General features: G+C 42.4%; 1 protein-coding gene across 2 annotated transcripts in view; it reads right to left on the bottom strand.

Annotated features, from left to right (window-relative positions):
* TMEM108 (transmembrane protein 108) overlaps positions 1 to 15229 on the bottom strand; it is a 521047-nt gene that overhangs the window by 157398 nt on the left and 348420 nt on the right. The window contains exons 4-5 of one of the 2 annotated variants that reach the window (XM_029589322.1): positions 7366 to 7437; positions 4166 to 4197 (exon numbers count right to left, since the gene is read on the bottom strand). The exons of the other annotated variant lie outside the window; for it this stretch is intronic. Coding sequence (XP_029445182.1) covers positions 4166 to 4197; positions 7366 to 7376 — 43 coding nt within the window. The 5' untranslated portion in view covers positions 7377 to 7437. The remainder of the gene's footprint in view (positions 1 to 4165; positions 4198 to 7365; positions 7438 to 15229) is intronic. 2 annotated transcript variants of the gene reach the window in all.

Below are 15229 nucleotides of genomic sequence, written 5' to 3'. Positions count from 1 at the left end.
CCCTTTAATCATTTTTGTTGCCCTTCTCTGTACCTTTTCTGTGTCTGCTATGACTCTTTTGAGATGAACTGCGGTTTCACAAACATCTATACAAAGGCATTATGATATTTTCAGTTTTGTTCTCTATTCCTTTCCAAATAATTTCTTTCTTTTTTACATTTTTTATTTATGCATTATTCAATTATACATCAAGAATAATAAACTTGATTAGAAAATAAATGACATCATTAAACTTATAAAACATAACAATTCTTCAAGAAAGTATATCGAATAAATCTAGGTAATACAACCTCAAATATAAGTCCTCTATACTGAGGATCCAATCTGAAAATGTTTTACAATATATAATTACAATATAATTAATAGGAAAATCGTGTGCATCTGCTGGCAGTTGGGCATATTTTTTGTAGGAGAAACACAACCTGTCTCTGGAGAATTTATGTATCGGACTTTTTCTCTCCTTTTTCCCTTTCCCGCTCTTCCTTCTTTTTACTAAGAACATTCGTCAATTGTGATGGAATAAAAAACAGATGTTTAATTCCTTTATAATTAACAAGCCGTTAAGCCCGTCACAACGGGCTACATTACATTTTTGTTTTCGGTCCATTTTCGAAAACAGCACCCTCCTACACTTTTTCTCCCTCATTCCCCCTTCCCCTCAGTCACTCACCCCCTTCCCACCCCTCAGTCTTACTCACTCTCTGTCTCCCACTGCCTCCTTCCCCTCACTCTCAGTCTCACCTCCCTCCCCTTCCCTCAGTCACTCCCACCTCTCTCCCCTTCCCTCAGTCACTCCCCACCCTGTCTCAATCCCATCTCCTCTCCCTCAGCCCTCCTCCACTCCCTTTTTCTCTGCTCCACAACTTCTTACCCTTCCACTTACTCACATCCCTGTCTCTCACCTCTCCCTCATTCTCCCTCTCCCCTCCCTCTTCCCCCCCCCCCCCCCCCCCCTTCAGTCCCTCCCCCTCCTCACTCAGTCCCTCCCTCCCTCTCACTCAGTCCCTCCCTCCCACTCAGTCCCTCCCCCCTCCCTCCCTCAGTCCCTCCCTCCCACTCAGTCCCTCCCTCTCACTCAGTCCGTCCCTCCCTCTCACTCAGTCCCTCCCTCCCTCTCTCTCTCTCCTCCCTCCCTCTCTCTCTCTCTCCTCCCTCCCTCGCTACTGGCTGCCGCTGCTCCTCGTCGTCGTTCGCTGCCGTCGCTGCCGCCGCCGCTGCCACCCGACGCCGCCGACGCCGCTGCCGCTGCCACCCGACGCCGCCATGTTTTTTTTTTTTTTGACGCTGGCTAAGACCGACGTCCTTGCCCGCACATGCGCAGTAGAGCTGTGCTCTACTGCGCATTTGCGGGCCGTCGGTCATGGCCCATTTATAAGGTAGATTACACAATGACAAGGAAATTTTTAACAAAAAAGAGGCTCCTAGTTGCAGGGCCAGAGGTCTAAGAAGGAGAAATTGCCTTCTTTTCTTTTGTGCTGCCTTCGCAACATCTGGAAAAATTCTTATCTGCATATTAAGAAACTTCAGAGTTCTATACTTGAAATATAACTTAAGCACACATTCCCTATCGGGTTCTAGCGCAAACATTACATTCATAGTGACCGATTTGGCCTGAATAGTATCTGAAATTTCTAATAATGCAGAAATAGCTAATTCAGATCCATTTCTCCCTTTTCCCCCTTCATTCCTTACTTTTACCTCCTCAGGGCTCCTACTTTTCAAATCCTCCTTCTGTTTAATGGTATATAAAACACCCTAGTAACCAGAGGTATGTTTTCTTCTGGGATTTTCAAAATTTCTTTAAGATAGCATTTATACATATCTTTGGGAAATACAAAAGGTAGTTGGGGAAAATTTATGAATCTCAAATTTTTCCCTTTAACAATATTTTCTAAGTTTTCCACTTTCGCATTCAAGTACATATTATCTTTCATAATAGCTTCTTGCAAGTTCTTATTTGCTTCAAAAGTGTTCTTCTTCTCTACACATTGGTTAGACAAACATTGCACTGAGTTTTCAATCAATTGAACAGGATTTTCTTGTTGCTGTGATTTCAATGCATACTGATTAATTTGTCCAGAAAGAAATTGCCCCAACTCCTCTATAGCTCCCCACAAGGATTCCATTGTTATTTGTGGTGGTTTGGGCATTTGAAAAATAGGTAATGTCTTACTCTTAGGAAATGATTCCTGTCCATCCATTTCTGCTTCTCCTCGGGTTGTGTTGTCAGCGTCCTTGCCAGTTGATTTCATAGTGGCTTTCTCGTGGGTTTCCTCCGGACACTGGTTCCCTGGAAGGCCATCTCTCCTGCTTGCTTCTCCAGCAAGACTGGCGACCTCCTCAGCATCCGGGTCCCTATTCGACGCTGGGTTCACTGGCGGTTCTCTTACTATCGTTGACAGCAAGATGTCCGAGCCCGGGGAGAAACTCAGCTTGTCGGCTATATTTCCTCCCCCAAGCGGCTCCTCTGCCGATCTCAGCCCTCCTTGTAAGACATGCGTGTCCATCGGTCCGGTCTGGACAGGGTCCGGGGTAGCTCCAGGGTCTGCTCTCTCTTTCGCCCATCTTTTCCTCGCGGTATGCGGCATATCTCATCAGGAAAAATAAAGTTCTCAAGAAAACCAGGACACTCTGCTTCAAGCGTTTGCAATGTGCGCCTTTCCAAATAATTTCTAACATTCTATTTTCCCTTTTAACCACCGCCGCACACTGAGCTGAAGATTTCAAGGTATTATCCACAAGGATTCCAAGGTCCTTTTCCTCGGTGGTGATTCCTAACATGAAACCCAGCATCGTGTACCTATAGTTGGGATTACATTTCCTTTATGTGCATTACTTTGCACTTGTCCACATTAAATTGCTTCTGCCATTTAGATGCCCAGTCTTCTAGTCTCAAAAAGTCCCTCTATATTTCTTCATAATTTGATGCTGTTTTAACGACTCAGAACAATTTTGTATTGTCTGCAAATTTGGTCACCTCTCTTATTGTTCCTTTCTCCAGATCATTTAAAATATGCTAAATAGCACAGGTCTCAATGTAAATCCCATGCAGCACTCCACTACCGACCTTTTGACATTTGGAAAACTGATCATTTAATCTAAAGTCTGTTTCATATCTTTTATCCAGTTGTCAATACACAACAGGACATTGCCTCTGATCCTATGACCTCCAAATTTTCTGAGGAGTCTCTCATGGGGGACTTTATCTGATGCCTTCTGAAAATCCAAGAACACTATATCAATTGGCTCACCTTTATCCACATGTTTATTTACATATTCAAACAAATCTAGTAAATTGGTAAGGAAGGACTTCCTTTTACAAAAACCATGTTGACTTTTCCCCATTAAACCATTTCTATGTAGTCAGTAATTCTGTTTTTAAAACTAGCTTCTACCATTTTGCCTGGCACTGGCTCACCAGCTTATAGATTCCTGGATCACTTCTGGAGCCCTTTTAAAAATCTGGTGTCACACTGGTCACCCTCCAGTATTCTGGTACTATAGCTGGTTTAATGATAAGCTACAAATCACCAGAAAAATGTCTACAATCTCATGCTTGAGTTCCTTCAGAACTCTGAGGTGAATACATCAGGTCCTGGTGATTTGTTATTCTGATTTATTATATCCTCTACTTTCCCTTTCCCTTCTCTCTCTCCTTCCTGCCAATCTCCCCTTTCCCTTTCCCCATCCTCTTCCCCCTTCTTATTCTCTCCTACCAAGCCCTTCCTCCCTCCTCCCTTTGTTCTTCTTTCTCTGCTCCCCTTGCCCTTAACTCTCTTCAGCTTTTTGTTCGCTTACTTCACTGGCAGTCAATGCAGGAGTAGGCTTTTCTCAGAATGCTCTTTTTAGTGTGTATTGTTTTTATTTAGTGAATGCTAATTCCTTTTAACAAGGATTATTTGTATTTAGTCTATGCTAATTCTTCTTAGTGTACCTTTGCATTTAGTACATGCTAATGCCTGGAAACACAAAAAGTTGCAGTACTGGCATTGGACACAAGGTGGTAGTATTATCAATTAGAAATATAGAATGGACAAACACACAAACATTACAACTGGCTTTTATACACATTAGATAAAACTTATAGTATGATCCTTTGCATCTATTTAATAAGAATATATTTCCCGATTTCTATTTGTAAATGTTGAGCATTATATTTACTTACTGTACCCTCTCCCAGAGACTTGTGTGGAAATGCTGGAGGGAAGAAAAATAAAGTTATAATTGCAAAAAGCTATTGGCTCATGAAAGATCACCTTCTTTTACAAAAAGAATTAATAATACAACATCAAGCACATCTGAGAGAATATTAAATATTGTCTCAGCAGGGATAAAGCAATTTTTCAGCAATAATTATGACTCCCAAATAGAAGCCAGCATGCGCTCCATTTATCTATAGGTGGGCTACTGTTCCCGAACAAGCATAAATGAAATGGTACTTAGAGGTCAAAGCTTCAAATGTTGCCATATCTATGCTAATGTTTCTGCAATCACCATCCATTAAATTTTACATACCCCTAGTATCAGTTTCAGAACAGGCTTTCTTTCAGAACAAGGTGTAATAATGTTATGGGGCTGAAAGTCGGAATCAGAGGTTTCTTTGGTTCTCCAGTTAGTACATATGGGAAGTAACCCAGGCATAAAATATACATTTAATCTGAGAAATTCATGGTCATTGAATTACAAAAAATATAATTATCTAGTAGGCCAAACAGATCTTGTGTTAAGATTTAGCTGACAGAACTTGAGGAAAGTTGCTCATTGGCAAATGTAATTCAACAGATTTTACACAATGGCAGAAAGTGCTTGCATTCATATGCTGCCAGGCTCCTTATGATTCAGAATTTTCTTTCTGTCAGCTGAACAATCAGTTATCTCGCTGCGCATCGTAACTAAGCTTCCTAATTGCCACGTGTGGCAGCAAAAGAGAAAGCTGAGAAAGCAATATACAACAAATGGTGTATTAAAAGCACATAAAGTAAAAGAATGTAATTACATTTTCATGCACTTTTTGTTTCTCGGGAAATTCAGGACACATTTCCAAACCCATCAAAATCTACCCTGCAGTTCTGCAGTTATGGAGTGGATGAACGAAGAAGTTTGGTTCACAAAGTTCAGCCTTCAGACTACCAGCAATTGGGCAATTATTTTTTGTGGCTGTTTGGAGGAAGGCAAAAAAAAATGTGTGTGTGTGTGCAATTCAATCCAATTATGTTTTAAAAGGGAAAAATACCTTCAGAACCCCAAGGTTACGAGAATGAGTACCTGAATTAAGTGAAATCTCAACTCTTTTGAAGGCTCTTTATGCCATTAACCCCCAGGAGCTCTGGCAACCTAATTTTACAAGTGCTTAGTGAAGTGAACCAAAGAGCCACATTAGCCATTTCATAGGTTTAACTATTATCAACTTAAGGAAGCCCCCCTTCCTTGGAAAGGATTTACCGAAGAAATGCCATCTGCTCAGGCTGCAATCACCTGCACTGTGGCAGGAAATAGCAACTCAACAGTGCAGTCAAATGAAACATTTCAAGATTTTATTCAGCATTTTAATGGACAACTTAATTAACACGGTGAAAGCTTTTTTTTTACTTGTGATACTGTCAGTAACAAGCTGTCATAATTAAGCAGATGCAAACACTATGGTTTGCATCTGCAAACACTATGGTTGTTCCACTTAAATGGACACTCTATCACGGCCCACAGGCTTTGAAATTCCTCCCTCTGCAGTGGCACGTTTTTTATTTCCCCCACACTGATTTTATATCCTGATAGCTGACCAAAGGGCTCTACTTTGTCTAATAATGCTGATATCGATTGTTTTAGATCAGTCATGCACAACAAATATCATCAGCACAAAAGATGGTTTTTCTATTCCTGCCCCTGAATTCTTATCTCCTTTAATCGAATTCAAAGTTCTAATATGCCTGGCTAATGGTTCAGTCCCTGGAGAACACCCCTGCCTTGTTCCCCTATGCAAACTAAAATATTCCAGTGCCTTCCCATTTACTTTCACCTCAGCCTTAGGATGTTTATATATGTCCATTTTCTAAAATGAATAACAAACTCAAACCCACATGCTCCAAGAATCTATTCCATAAATGACAATTTGACTCTATTGATTGCATTCTCCACATCCAGGGTTACTAATACAGCACCTTCTTCCTTAGAATTTGAATTTTCAATTATCACTAGCATAATTAAGTTGCTATTTGAATGCCTTCCGGAAATAAAACTCACCTGGTCCCTATGTAACAACTCCACCATTATTCATTCCAGCCTATTAGCTAGTACTTTAGCAAAGATTTTCATATCTGCATTCAGCAGAGTGATAGGGCGATATGATATCCACTCATCTCTGGGTCTTCCATCTTTATGGATTACCACAATAGTGACATCATAAAATGGCAGAGTAAGCCGCCCTTACTCAAAGACACTTGAAACAGTCACACTAATATGGGGTAATTTGCATTGCAAATTTCTTATAATATTCAATCCCAAATCCATTCCAATTTTAGACCCTTAATAGTCTCCATTACCTCTAAGACTGAAATTGGAGAATCTACTTTTTCATAATCTTTGTTCTCTACCTTGGGAAGGTGGCACTTTCAAAACCCTCAAATTTTCCTTAAATCTGCCAATTTATATAATGCCCCTGAAAGCCTCAGCCATCTCTTTAGAAGAGCTTATTTTCTGTATTCCATACCTGATTCTTTAATCCCTTTAGCAACCGTTTCTCATCTTAGCTGCAACCCTAGCAGGCATCCATGTTTATTTCCTTTCAATTTCATTAAATAACTTCCCTTCTTTTTAACAATGTTTGATATTGTGCTTTCAAACTATAAAGCTGCCTAAATACAATTCCTTTGTCAGATATTTTATGCTCATAAGCCTTCTGTCTTATGGCATCCTCTAACTGGTTAATTTTGGACTCTCTCTCTTGCGGTGAGCTGCTATTGATATCAGATGCCCTCTCTTTACCATCTTTTCTGTATCACATAACGTTTTAATATCCACCTCTTGATTATTATAGTGTAAACATTACTCTCATTTATCTACTATGCACTGACAAATTTCTAGATCCTCCGTAAGAGACTCATTCAATTTCCATCTCCGTCCCTCATTTATGTCCAGCTCCTTTGTTGAGAGTATTTAAAGAAAACAGCTTTAAATGGAGGACACTGTATATTAGCTGGCTGGGCAGGGTGAATACAATATGCATGAACTGGTTACCCAGAATTTCATATTTCTATTCCATGTTACCACTAGCTTTACCCTTGGCATTTTTTCTATCTCTGAATAAGATCATCACTGAAGTTTTCAAGTAAGAATAAGTCTGCCTAAAGAGGAAGGGGGGCATAAACCTACCTGATTTCCATAGATACTGTTTAGCGTCTTTGTCTTGCTGTCACAATGGGTCAACCTTTCTGTATGTCAGCACTGGATTGAGATAGAGAAAAAGGAATTAGGGTTCAGGGGTGGATGGTATCCTTGGGAGATTTATAAGAGAAAGAGGAAGTATGGATCAATGATTGCAGCCAGGAGATGAAGAGGCTTTCAGAATGAGAGAAAAGCGATAAACATATTGCAGGGATGACTCCCATTTTAGCATGTACCGAGTTACATACAGTATGGTCCCAGAAAGTATGTGAGATGGCTCAGAACGCCATTCTAAAGATGCTCTCCCAGCTATTTGTAAACAGAGCTTTGTGTAAATGGGTAGGTTTTCAGGATAAGTTAAATTTGCAAGATTTCCCTTTATTTGCTTTCCTCCAAATGAGAGCTATAGTGAATGACATGGAAGTAAATAAATCTATTTCAAAACTGCCAACAGTATTAGAAAAGGTGATTCTTCAGAACAATGCATCCAGAGGGCATGTAAGCAGAATATACAAAGCAATTCACTGGAGAGAGGAGGTAAAGGGATTAAATGCATGGAGAATGTGGGACAAGGAAACTGGGAGAGTCACAGAGCAAGAAGAATGGGATCAAATATTAGAGAGTATTTGGAAGCGCTCAATTGCTGTGGGTTTAGTGAAATAACAATACAGGATACTTATGAGAGGCATTCTTAATAGCAATCTGACTGCAAGCCATGGATGATACAAGAGCGGGTTGGTGTTAGAGAAAAGATTTATTACATATTTTGTACACATAGCCTGGTCTCCAAGGTTTTTGGAATAGTATTAAGTTGTGTATTAAACAATTGATGTATGTATCTACCCGATGACACAAGAGCATTTGCATTACACTATTTACCATAGGATCTGGTATAGACAGGAAAACATCAGTAATGATTAAGAAGCTAATTCTAGTAGGGAGAAGGGTAGTTTTAAGAAAATAGGAGGACCTACATGTTACGTACCCCGCCCGCACGGGACCGCTCACCTGCATAGGTCCTCAGCGGTCCTGGGATGACCTCCCTCGCGGTAGTTGCTAGTCCAGCTAGGCCCCGGTGATCTGTGGTGGTGGCCGCCGGGCCTTCCAATGCACGCCAGGCCTCACACCGAGGTTCGGCGTCCTTCTCCATGCTAGCCACGCCCATACGCGCGCGACCTGCCCCGAGACTTGTAGGGCCGAGGATGGGTCTGGGTTCCGCAGCATGCCCTGATTGAGTTACTACATAAGGAAGTTCCTGATTTCACTTCCTCGCCTTGGCAATCGGGTTAGTACTCTGCTAGATTGTCTCTGCGTTTGTTCCTGCTTGTTCCTAGTCTTGTTCCAGGATCCTTCTATTCCAGTTCCGTTCCTGACTTGTTCCTGTGTCCTTGTTCCTGAGTCCTGTCTGTTCCTGTGTTCGTCTATCTGCCTTCCCAGGTAGTACCCTCGGACTGACCTCTGGTACTGATCTCGGCTTGTTCCTGACCTGCCTGCTGCCTGTCTACGAACTCTGCTAGTTCCTGACTCATCTGCCTGCCTGCCGCCTGCCTTAAAGACCTCAGCCTGTTCCTGACTCGTCTGCCTACCTGCCGCCTGCCTCAAGACTTCAGCCTGTTCCTGACCTGTTTGTCTGTCTGCTGCCTGCCTCTAGACCTCTGCTTACCTCTGACTACATCTGACCTCCGGTATCTGACCCTTGCTTCGGTGACCATCTCTCAGACTGATCCTTGGACGTTGACTTCTCGCTTGTCTGACCATGCCTCCAGATTCTGGCTCTGTTCCTCAGCTTGTCGTCACCAACCCTGTTCTGGTTCTCCCTGCTCCAGCTCGAACCTGACCGTGCTCCTTCTGTGTCTGTGCCGGACTACCATTCTCCTAGGAGACCCTGCGAGGCCCACCTATGTCCAAGCTCCTCCGGGGGGACCTCTGGCTTCCAGTGGTGAAGCTCTACCTAGCCTCTGTCTCCATCAGTGCTCCACCCCCTGGGGCCAGCTACCTCCTGTTCCCTTTCAGGAGCCATTCCACCATCGCCCCAGGACAAGGGTCCACCCCCGAGCGCAATGTACATGCTAAATAGAGCTAAATAGGTTAATCGAGTTGGAACACATGACTGTAAGAAGTAGAGATAAATACATATTGGTCAAGAGAGGATGGGGGCCAGTTATTCAATATTTAAATGACCCAATAAGAATAAAGGTATAATATGGATTGTGAAATGGACAGAGTGGAAGATGTTTATATATATTAGGTAGGAGAGGGGTGGGGTGAGAGTGGGGTGGAGTGATATTTTAAGGGGGTAAAAACTGGTTAATGACTAACACATTGAAGGATTTCTGAGTTTGTTAAAAACTGAATGAGTGATAGCGATTTTCGTTTAGAAATTAATGCTGTAATGGTTCAAGCAAGATGTGCAGGAGGTAACATTCTGTGAAGTGGCAACATATAATTTAGTATTAAGAATTGTTCCAAAATGTTCTGGAAATTCTGTTTAATCCTGTTGTGTGATATATTTGTGATCAATAAAAACAAGTTAAAAAAAAAAAAAAGGTTTGAGGCCTAGTTTGATGAACTCACACATATATCATGGATTTGTTAATTAGTTCAGAGATCTTTTCTTTTAAAAAAAGCCCTCTTTAGTGGATTCTTAGATTTGGTGAAGCTGCATGGAGTTTGAATATAATTGCCTGATCTGCAAATTCCCAGCAGCAGATTCATCAGTGAAGATGGGGCTCTCTCTGTTCCTTTCCAGCAGTATACTTTATTTAAATAATCTTTTTGCTACCAGTTTACATGTTAAAAGTTTAACTTATTCATCAGTTCATATTTATTACCCTAAATCCCAGTTGATGTTTTATGTAATGGTATTACAAAATAGTTATATCGCTGTAAACCGATGTTGATGTTTCGCTGTAAACCGATGTGATATGTATTTTTACATGAATGTCGGTATAAAAAAGTTCTAAATAAATAAAATAAATAAATTCTTGTTTGGAAAAAAGAGAACCAATTATGTTACCTCACAACTCAAACTCCATTGGTACCAGTTAAAAGTAGATTTGTGTTTGACATTTTATGCTTACTCTTTAAAGCTCTGCAGCATGAGGAAGAAGGTATTTTGACTATTTTAGGCTTGTATGGGCTCGCCACTCTTCTCAGTGGGCACTATTAAACATGCCTGGGCTTGTAGAGGTGAAACTGGGTTTGACCAGTCAGAGAGCTTTTACTTATTATGCTTCAGTGCTTTGGAATTTAATGCCTGTGGAACTACACCTGGAATTGAGTTACCTGACATTTCATAAAAACTCAAGGGTGGGTGTTTGCACAGGCATTCAATTACATTTTTTTGTTTATGTAATTCTGTAGTTGTGGAGGTCAGCTAATAGATGGGGGACTCTGTGGTGGATTACCATTCTCTGACTAGGGAACCAAGGTAATATTCATATTAATTCAATTTAGTGAGCAATGATATACATGGGATTTTAGAGGAGAGAGGAAAGGGATTTTCCTGTATAATTATTGCATGTTATTGTTGTTTCTGTGTTCTATATTGCCGATATTTTTACATTAAATATTTATAGACTAATTGTAAGTCACCATGACCTGCACTAATAGGGCATGTAATTAAATCTAACAAATAAGTTACTTAATATGGCCAGATTTTTCTATTTGCTGATAGCCATTTGGACACACTTCTCCAGCAAGTATGGAGAAAATCTGAACATTCTGAGAAAGCTGAACCAGACTGATATTTGCCTAGTGCAAGTGTGACTTTAAATTTTCCATATGTGTCTTGGACATAAGGTCATCTGTTTTATATGGCAATTTATGGCATCCCATTGCATTCTGTAGTATCCTATGGGCTGGCTGTGTTAGATCATCCTTAGCAAAGAGGTATGTAATTAATCCCTTACTTAGTCAACATAGTTCTCCCAGCCAGTCTAGTTGCTGAAATCTGTAATTATCTTACCGACGTTATCCTTTCCTGCTATTTCTCTCTTCGCCCAGTTCAATCACCCTTGTTATTTGTAACTGCTTTTCCCCGCACCTTAGATACAGTTAGAAGTTATTTGCACCCCTGTTATACTGTAAACCAGCATGATGTGATTGTATCATGAATGCCGGTATATAAAAAACCCCTAAATAAATAAATAAATAAATAAATAAATAAGTGTATTGATCAAATAGCAGGCCAGTATGGGGTGGGGGAGCCAGTCTGTTGAAGTCAGCCTGATCCCAAGCAACAACAGGCCGCATCATTGCCTGTTCTAGGCCAGTGGGGAATCTTGATTCTCCACACCTCCCTCACGCCTCCTCAGGTGTCACACACAACAGTTGACACAGTGTTCTAGCAGCCTGCAAGCAGACAGAGGTGCATAATCCTTAGTCTGGGTAGTGGACAAGTGATGCGGCTCTAGTTAGCAGCAGCAAAACCTGGCCCCTATAATCAGCTGCAGAAATGTGCTACCACTTCTATGCACCCAAAACTTATAGAGCTAGTTATGGCAGATTAGTTGTAAGCCTTACCTGCCAGTGTGCGCATATGCCAGAGTAAGCCTCAAATGATGTGGCCTTGTGTGGCAGGCTCTATGTCGAGTAACCAGGATAGGTTCTACAGATAAGTGAGTAAATAGGCCACTGTGTAGAAAAAGAGAACTTCTAATCGGGGTGCTGGCAGGCCTCCTGCTGCCCCCCCCCCCCCCCCCCCCCGCTGGCATGGATCACCCTCCAACCCATTTATCTGTAGAAGCAGAAAGTAGATGGCATGAGGGTGCCATTGACACTCCCTTTTCACTCTATCCCAGCATCCCCACAATCAGTGGACAGCATCTAAATCCCCCCCCCCCCCCCCAACAACACATACACCAAACAACACAGCCTCCCTGGCAGCTGAAGCTCTTTTAACCATGTACATCCCCAAATACCAGTACAAATGGGCCCACTCCAAGTACTGGGTGGGAGAGCCTCAGGTGCTGGGGCAGAGGGTGGGGGGACACTATAGGCAGATATCTACTCATCAAGCAAAATGGAACAGCATATCTGAGCTATGAAGTTGCAAACTTTCAAACACCACCCCTCCCTCACCAGAATGAATAAACAGTGTCAGGCCATGGTGGAATATTAGGTTACAAAGCATTAGGACTTTTTCCCTCATCCTATACATTAACATATTTGAGGCATCCAATGTAAAGCGTGGAAGCACAGGATTGGTTGTGTCAAAAGTCAGTGTGTGCTAAATGGGTGCACACATTGTGCATGCCCTGATGTATGCATAGGTGTGAAAAGGGAGGGAACAATAAGCCCTACATCACCCCTAGACTCAGATATAGACAGAGGCTAACACAGCATGTCACTCACCCAGATGCACACAGACACACATATCTGTTTGGCCATTGTTTGGTATAGACTATCTCCAGCACCTAGTTCACCCACACATGCCCAATGTGGATGTTCTTGGCTTGTTCATCATCAACCATCATTGATGCCAAGCTTGTCCCTACCTGCTAATGAGGGAGACAGAGTCATTACTCCTCACAGAAGATTATTTATACCTGGCAGCATGACAGACATCTGTCAGAAGCATATATGATAACGAAATTGTCAGAGTTACAGACATGGGCCCCTCCAGCCCGCAGATGGCCCTAAATGCTTGTCTTTCTATAGAACAACAATAAAAGTGCAGAAGCCAACATGACAAACACATGATATCAAACATCTGATACCTCTGGGAGCAGTTGGCCTATACATTTTGCACAGCAGCAGCTTTAGATAGAGGCTGATGGTTGGCTCCTGAGGTCATCAGCTGACAACACCGTCTCTAGCCTTAATGCTATACACAGAGCTGATGATTGAGAGTCCATCAGCACACATGTCTTGGTCACATTATCCACAAACTGTTAAAGTCACAAACACCACATGAGATACATCCTATAGGGCAACAACTCTTCAATGTTGGCCACAAGTCATGGCAACCATGTGGACAAGCAAGGGCCTCAAACCAGAAAATACTTGAAGAGTGGCGACTCACCTTGGAAGATGACTATTCTGCAAACTTGTCTCCCTGGGAGTCCTCAGCCTATGTGCTTTAAGGGTGGTCACAGACAGGCTAAGGAGTGTAACTGATACTAGCAATCAGAACAAACTACTCTCCCACGTTAAATCCCATGTTATTGCGCATTATTTCATCGTGAAATGCGGTAGGAATCCCTAATTTTTTAGCTTTTGCATATTCATTATCATATTTGCATACAAATGCATGACGTGCTATCACGTGTTAGACCCCTTATATTGTGCCATATGGCTCTAATACAATTTGAATGAATTATCCTATAAGTTAACTGGATAAGTGTCATCTGGCAAACTTAAATGGGATATTTAGCAGCACAGCTATGCTGCTGAATATCCCAGTTAAAATCGCCACTTAGCTGAATAAGTTACATCCAGCTAAGTTAGACCTGCTCTATGGAAGGTCTAATTTATCCAGTTAACCTAACTGGATAGAAATCTAAATATTGGTAGTTATCCAGTTAAGTTAACCGGATAAGAAGCCTCACCCCGATCCGCCCAATGCTTGCCCCCAAGATATCCTGCTATCTACTTAGCTCGATAAATACTTATCTGGCTAAGTGGAGATCACTGAACATAGCCGGATATTCAGCTACCGCCATTTAGCCGGATAAGATGCTACTTATCTGGCTAAATAGTGCTGAATATCAGCCTCAGCATTACTAAATATATTGGGAGGTGGCAAAATGAGCATCAGTAATGATACAAAAAGACCACTGTATTTTTGGGTAAAAGACTCTTGTAAGAAAAAATGAGCAAAATTATTTCTGGAGTATCCATAGTTGCCTCCTCAGTAGTACTTATAATGCATCAATCTCAAACTATCTCATTGCCAAATCTTCATCAGCATCACAAGAACAGCAGTCTGAGGGCCAGATTCATTAAGGCTTTTCTCCCATTCGGTGTCTAATGGAAAACCTTTTAGTAACTCAGGTACTCAGACTGGTACAGGCAGCAGCAACTAGGGATGTGCAGAGGGACGCCATACGTTGCATTCGGGATTTGGATTCGTCGGGGGGCAGATACGTTGCATTCGGCCGTATGGTGCCCCGATATGTTGATTCCTATTTGTTTCTCCACTAAAATTTAATTAACTACAACCCCCACCCTCCTGACCCCCCAAGACTTACCAAAACTCCCTGGTGGTCCAGTGGGGGGTCCGGCAGCCATCCCCTGCACTCACATCCTCAGTGCCGGTTTCAAAATGGCGCCGATAGCCTTCGACCTACTATGTCACAGGGGCTACAGGTGCCATTGGTCAGCCCCTGTCACATGGCTATCGGCGCCATCTTGTGCTCCTACCATGAGACAGGGGCTGACCAATGGCACCGGTAGCCCCTGTGACATAGTAAGGGCAAAGGCTATCGGTGCCATTTTGATTACTGGCAGCCGACAGCCCGAGTGCAGGAGATCGCTCCCGGACCCCGCTGGACCACCAGGGACTTTTGGCAAGTCTTGGGGGACCCTCCTGACCCCCACAAGACTTGCCAAAAGTCCAGCAGGGGTCCGGGAGCGACCTCCTGCACTCCATAGCCCTTGCCAGTATTCAAAATTGCTATCGATAACCTTTGCCAGTATTCAAAATGGCGCTGATAGCCTTTGCCCTCACTATGTCACAGGGGCGCTGGTGGTCCAGCAGGGGTCCGGGAGCGATCTCCTGCACTCGGGCCGTCGGCTCCAAGTAGATCTGCTCCAAGTAGATCAGCCTTGACTTCTTTAACCTTTCTTTATCGTGGACTGATTCCATGCCCTTTACCATTTTGGGCGCCCTTCTCTGTATTTTCTTTTC

The sequence above is a fragment of the Rhinatrema bivittatum genome, chromosome 2, assembly GCF_901001135.1.
Source record: "Rhinatrema bivittatum chromosome 2, aRhiBiv1.1, whole genome shotgun sequence".
NCBI classification, from domain to species: domain Eukaryota; kingdom Metazoa; phylum Chordata; class Amphibia; order Gymnophiona; family Rhinatrematidae; genus Rhinatrema; species Rhinatrema bivittatum.
This window is presented reverse-complemented; position numbering and strand designations above follow the sequence as displayed.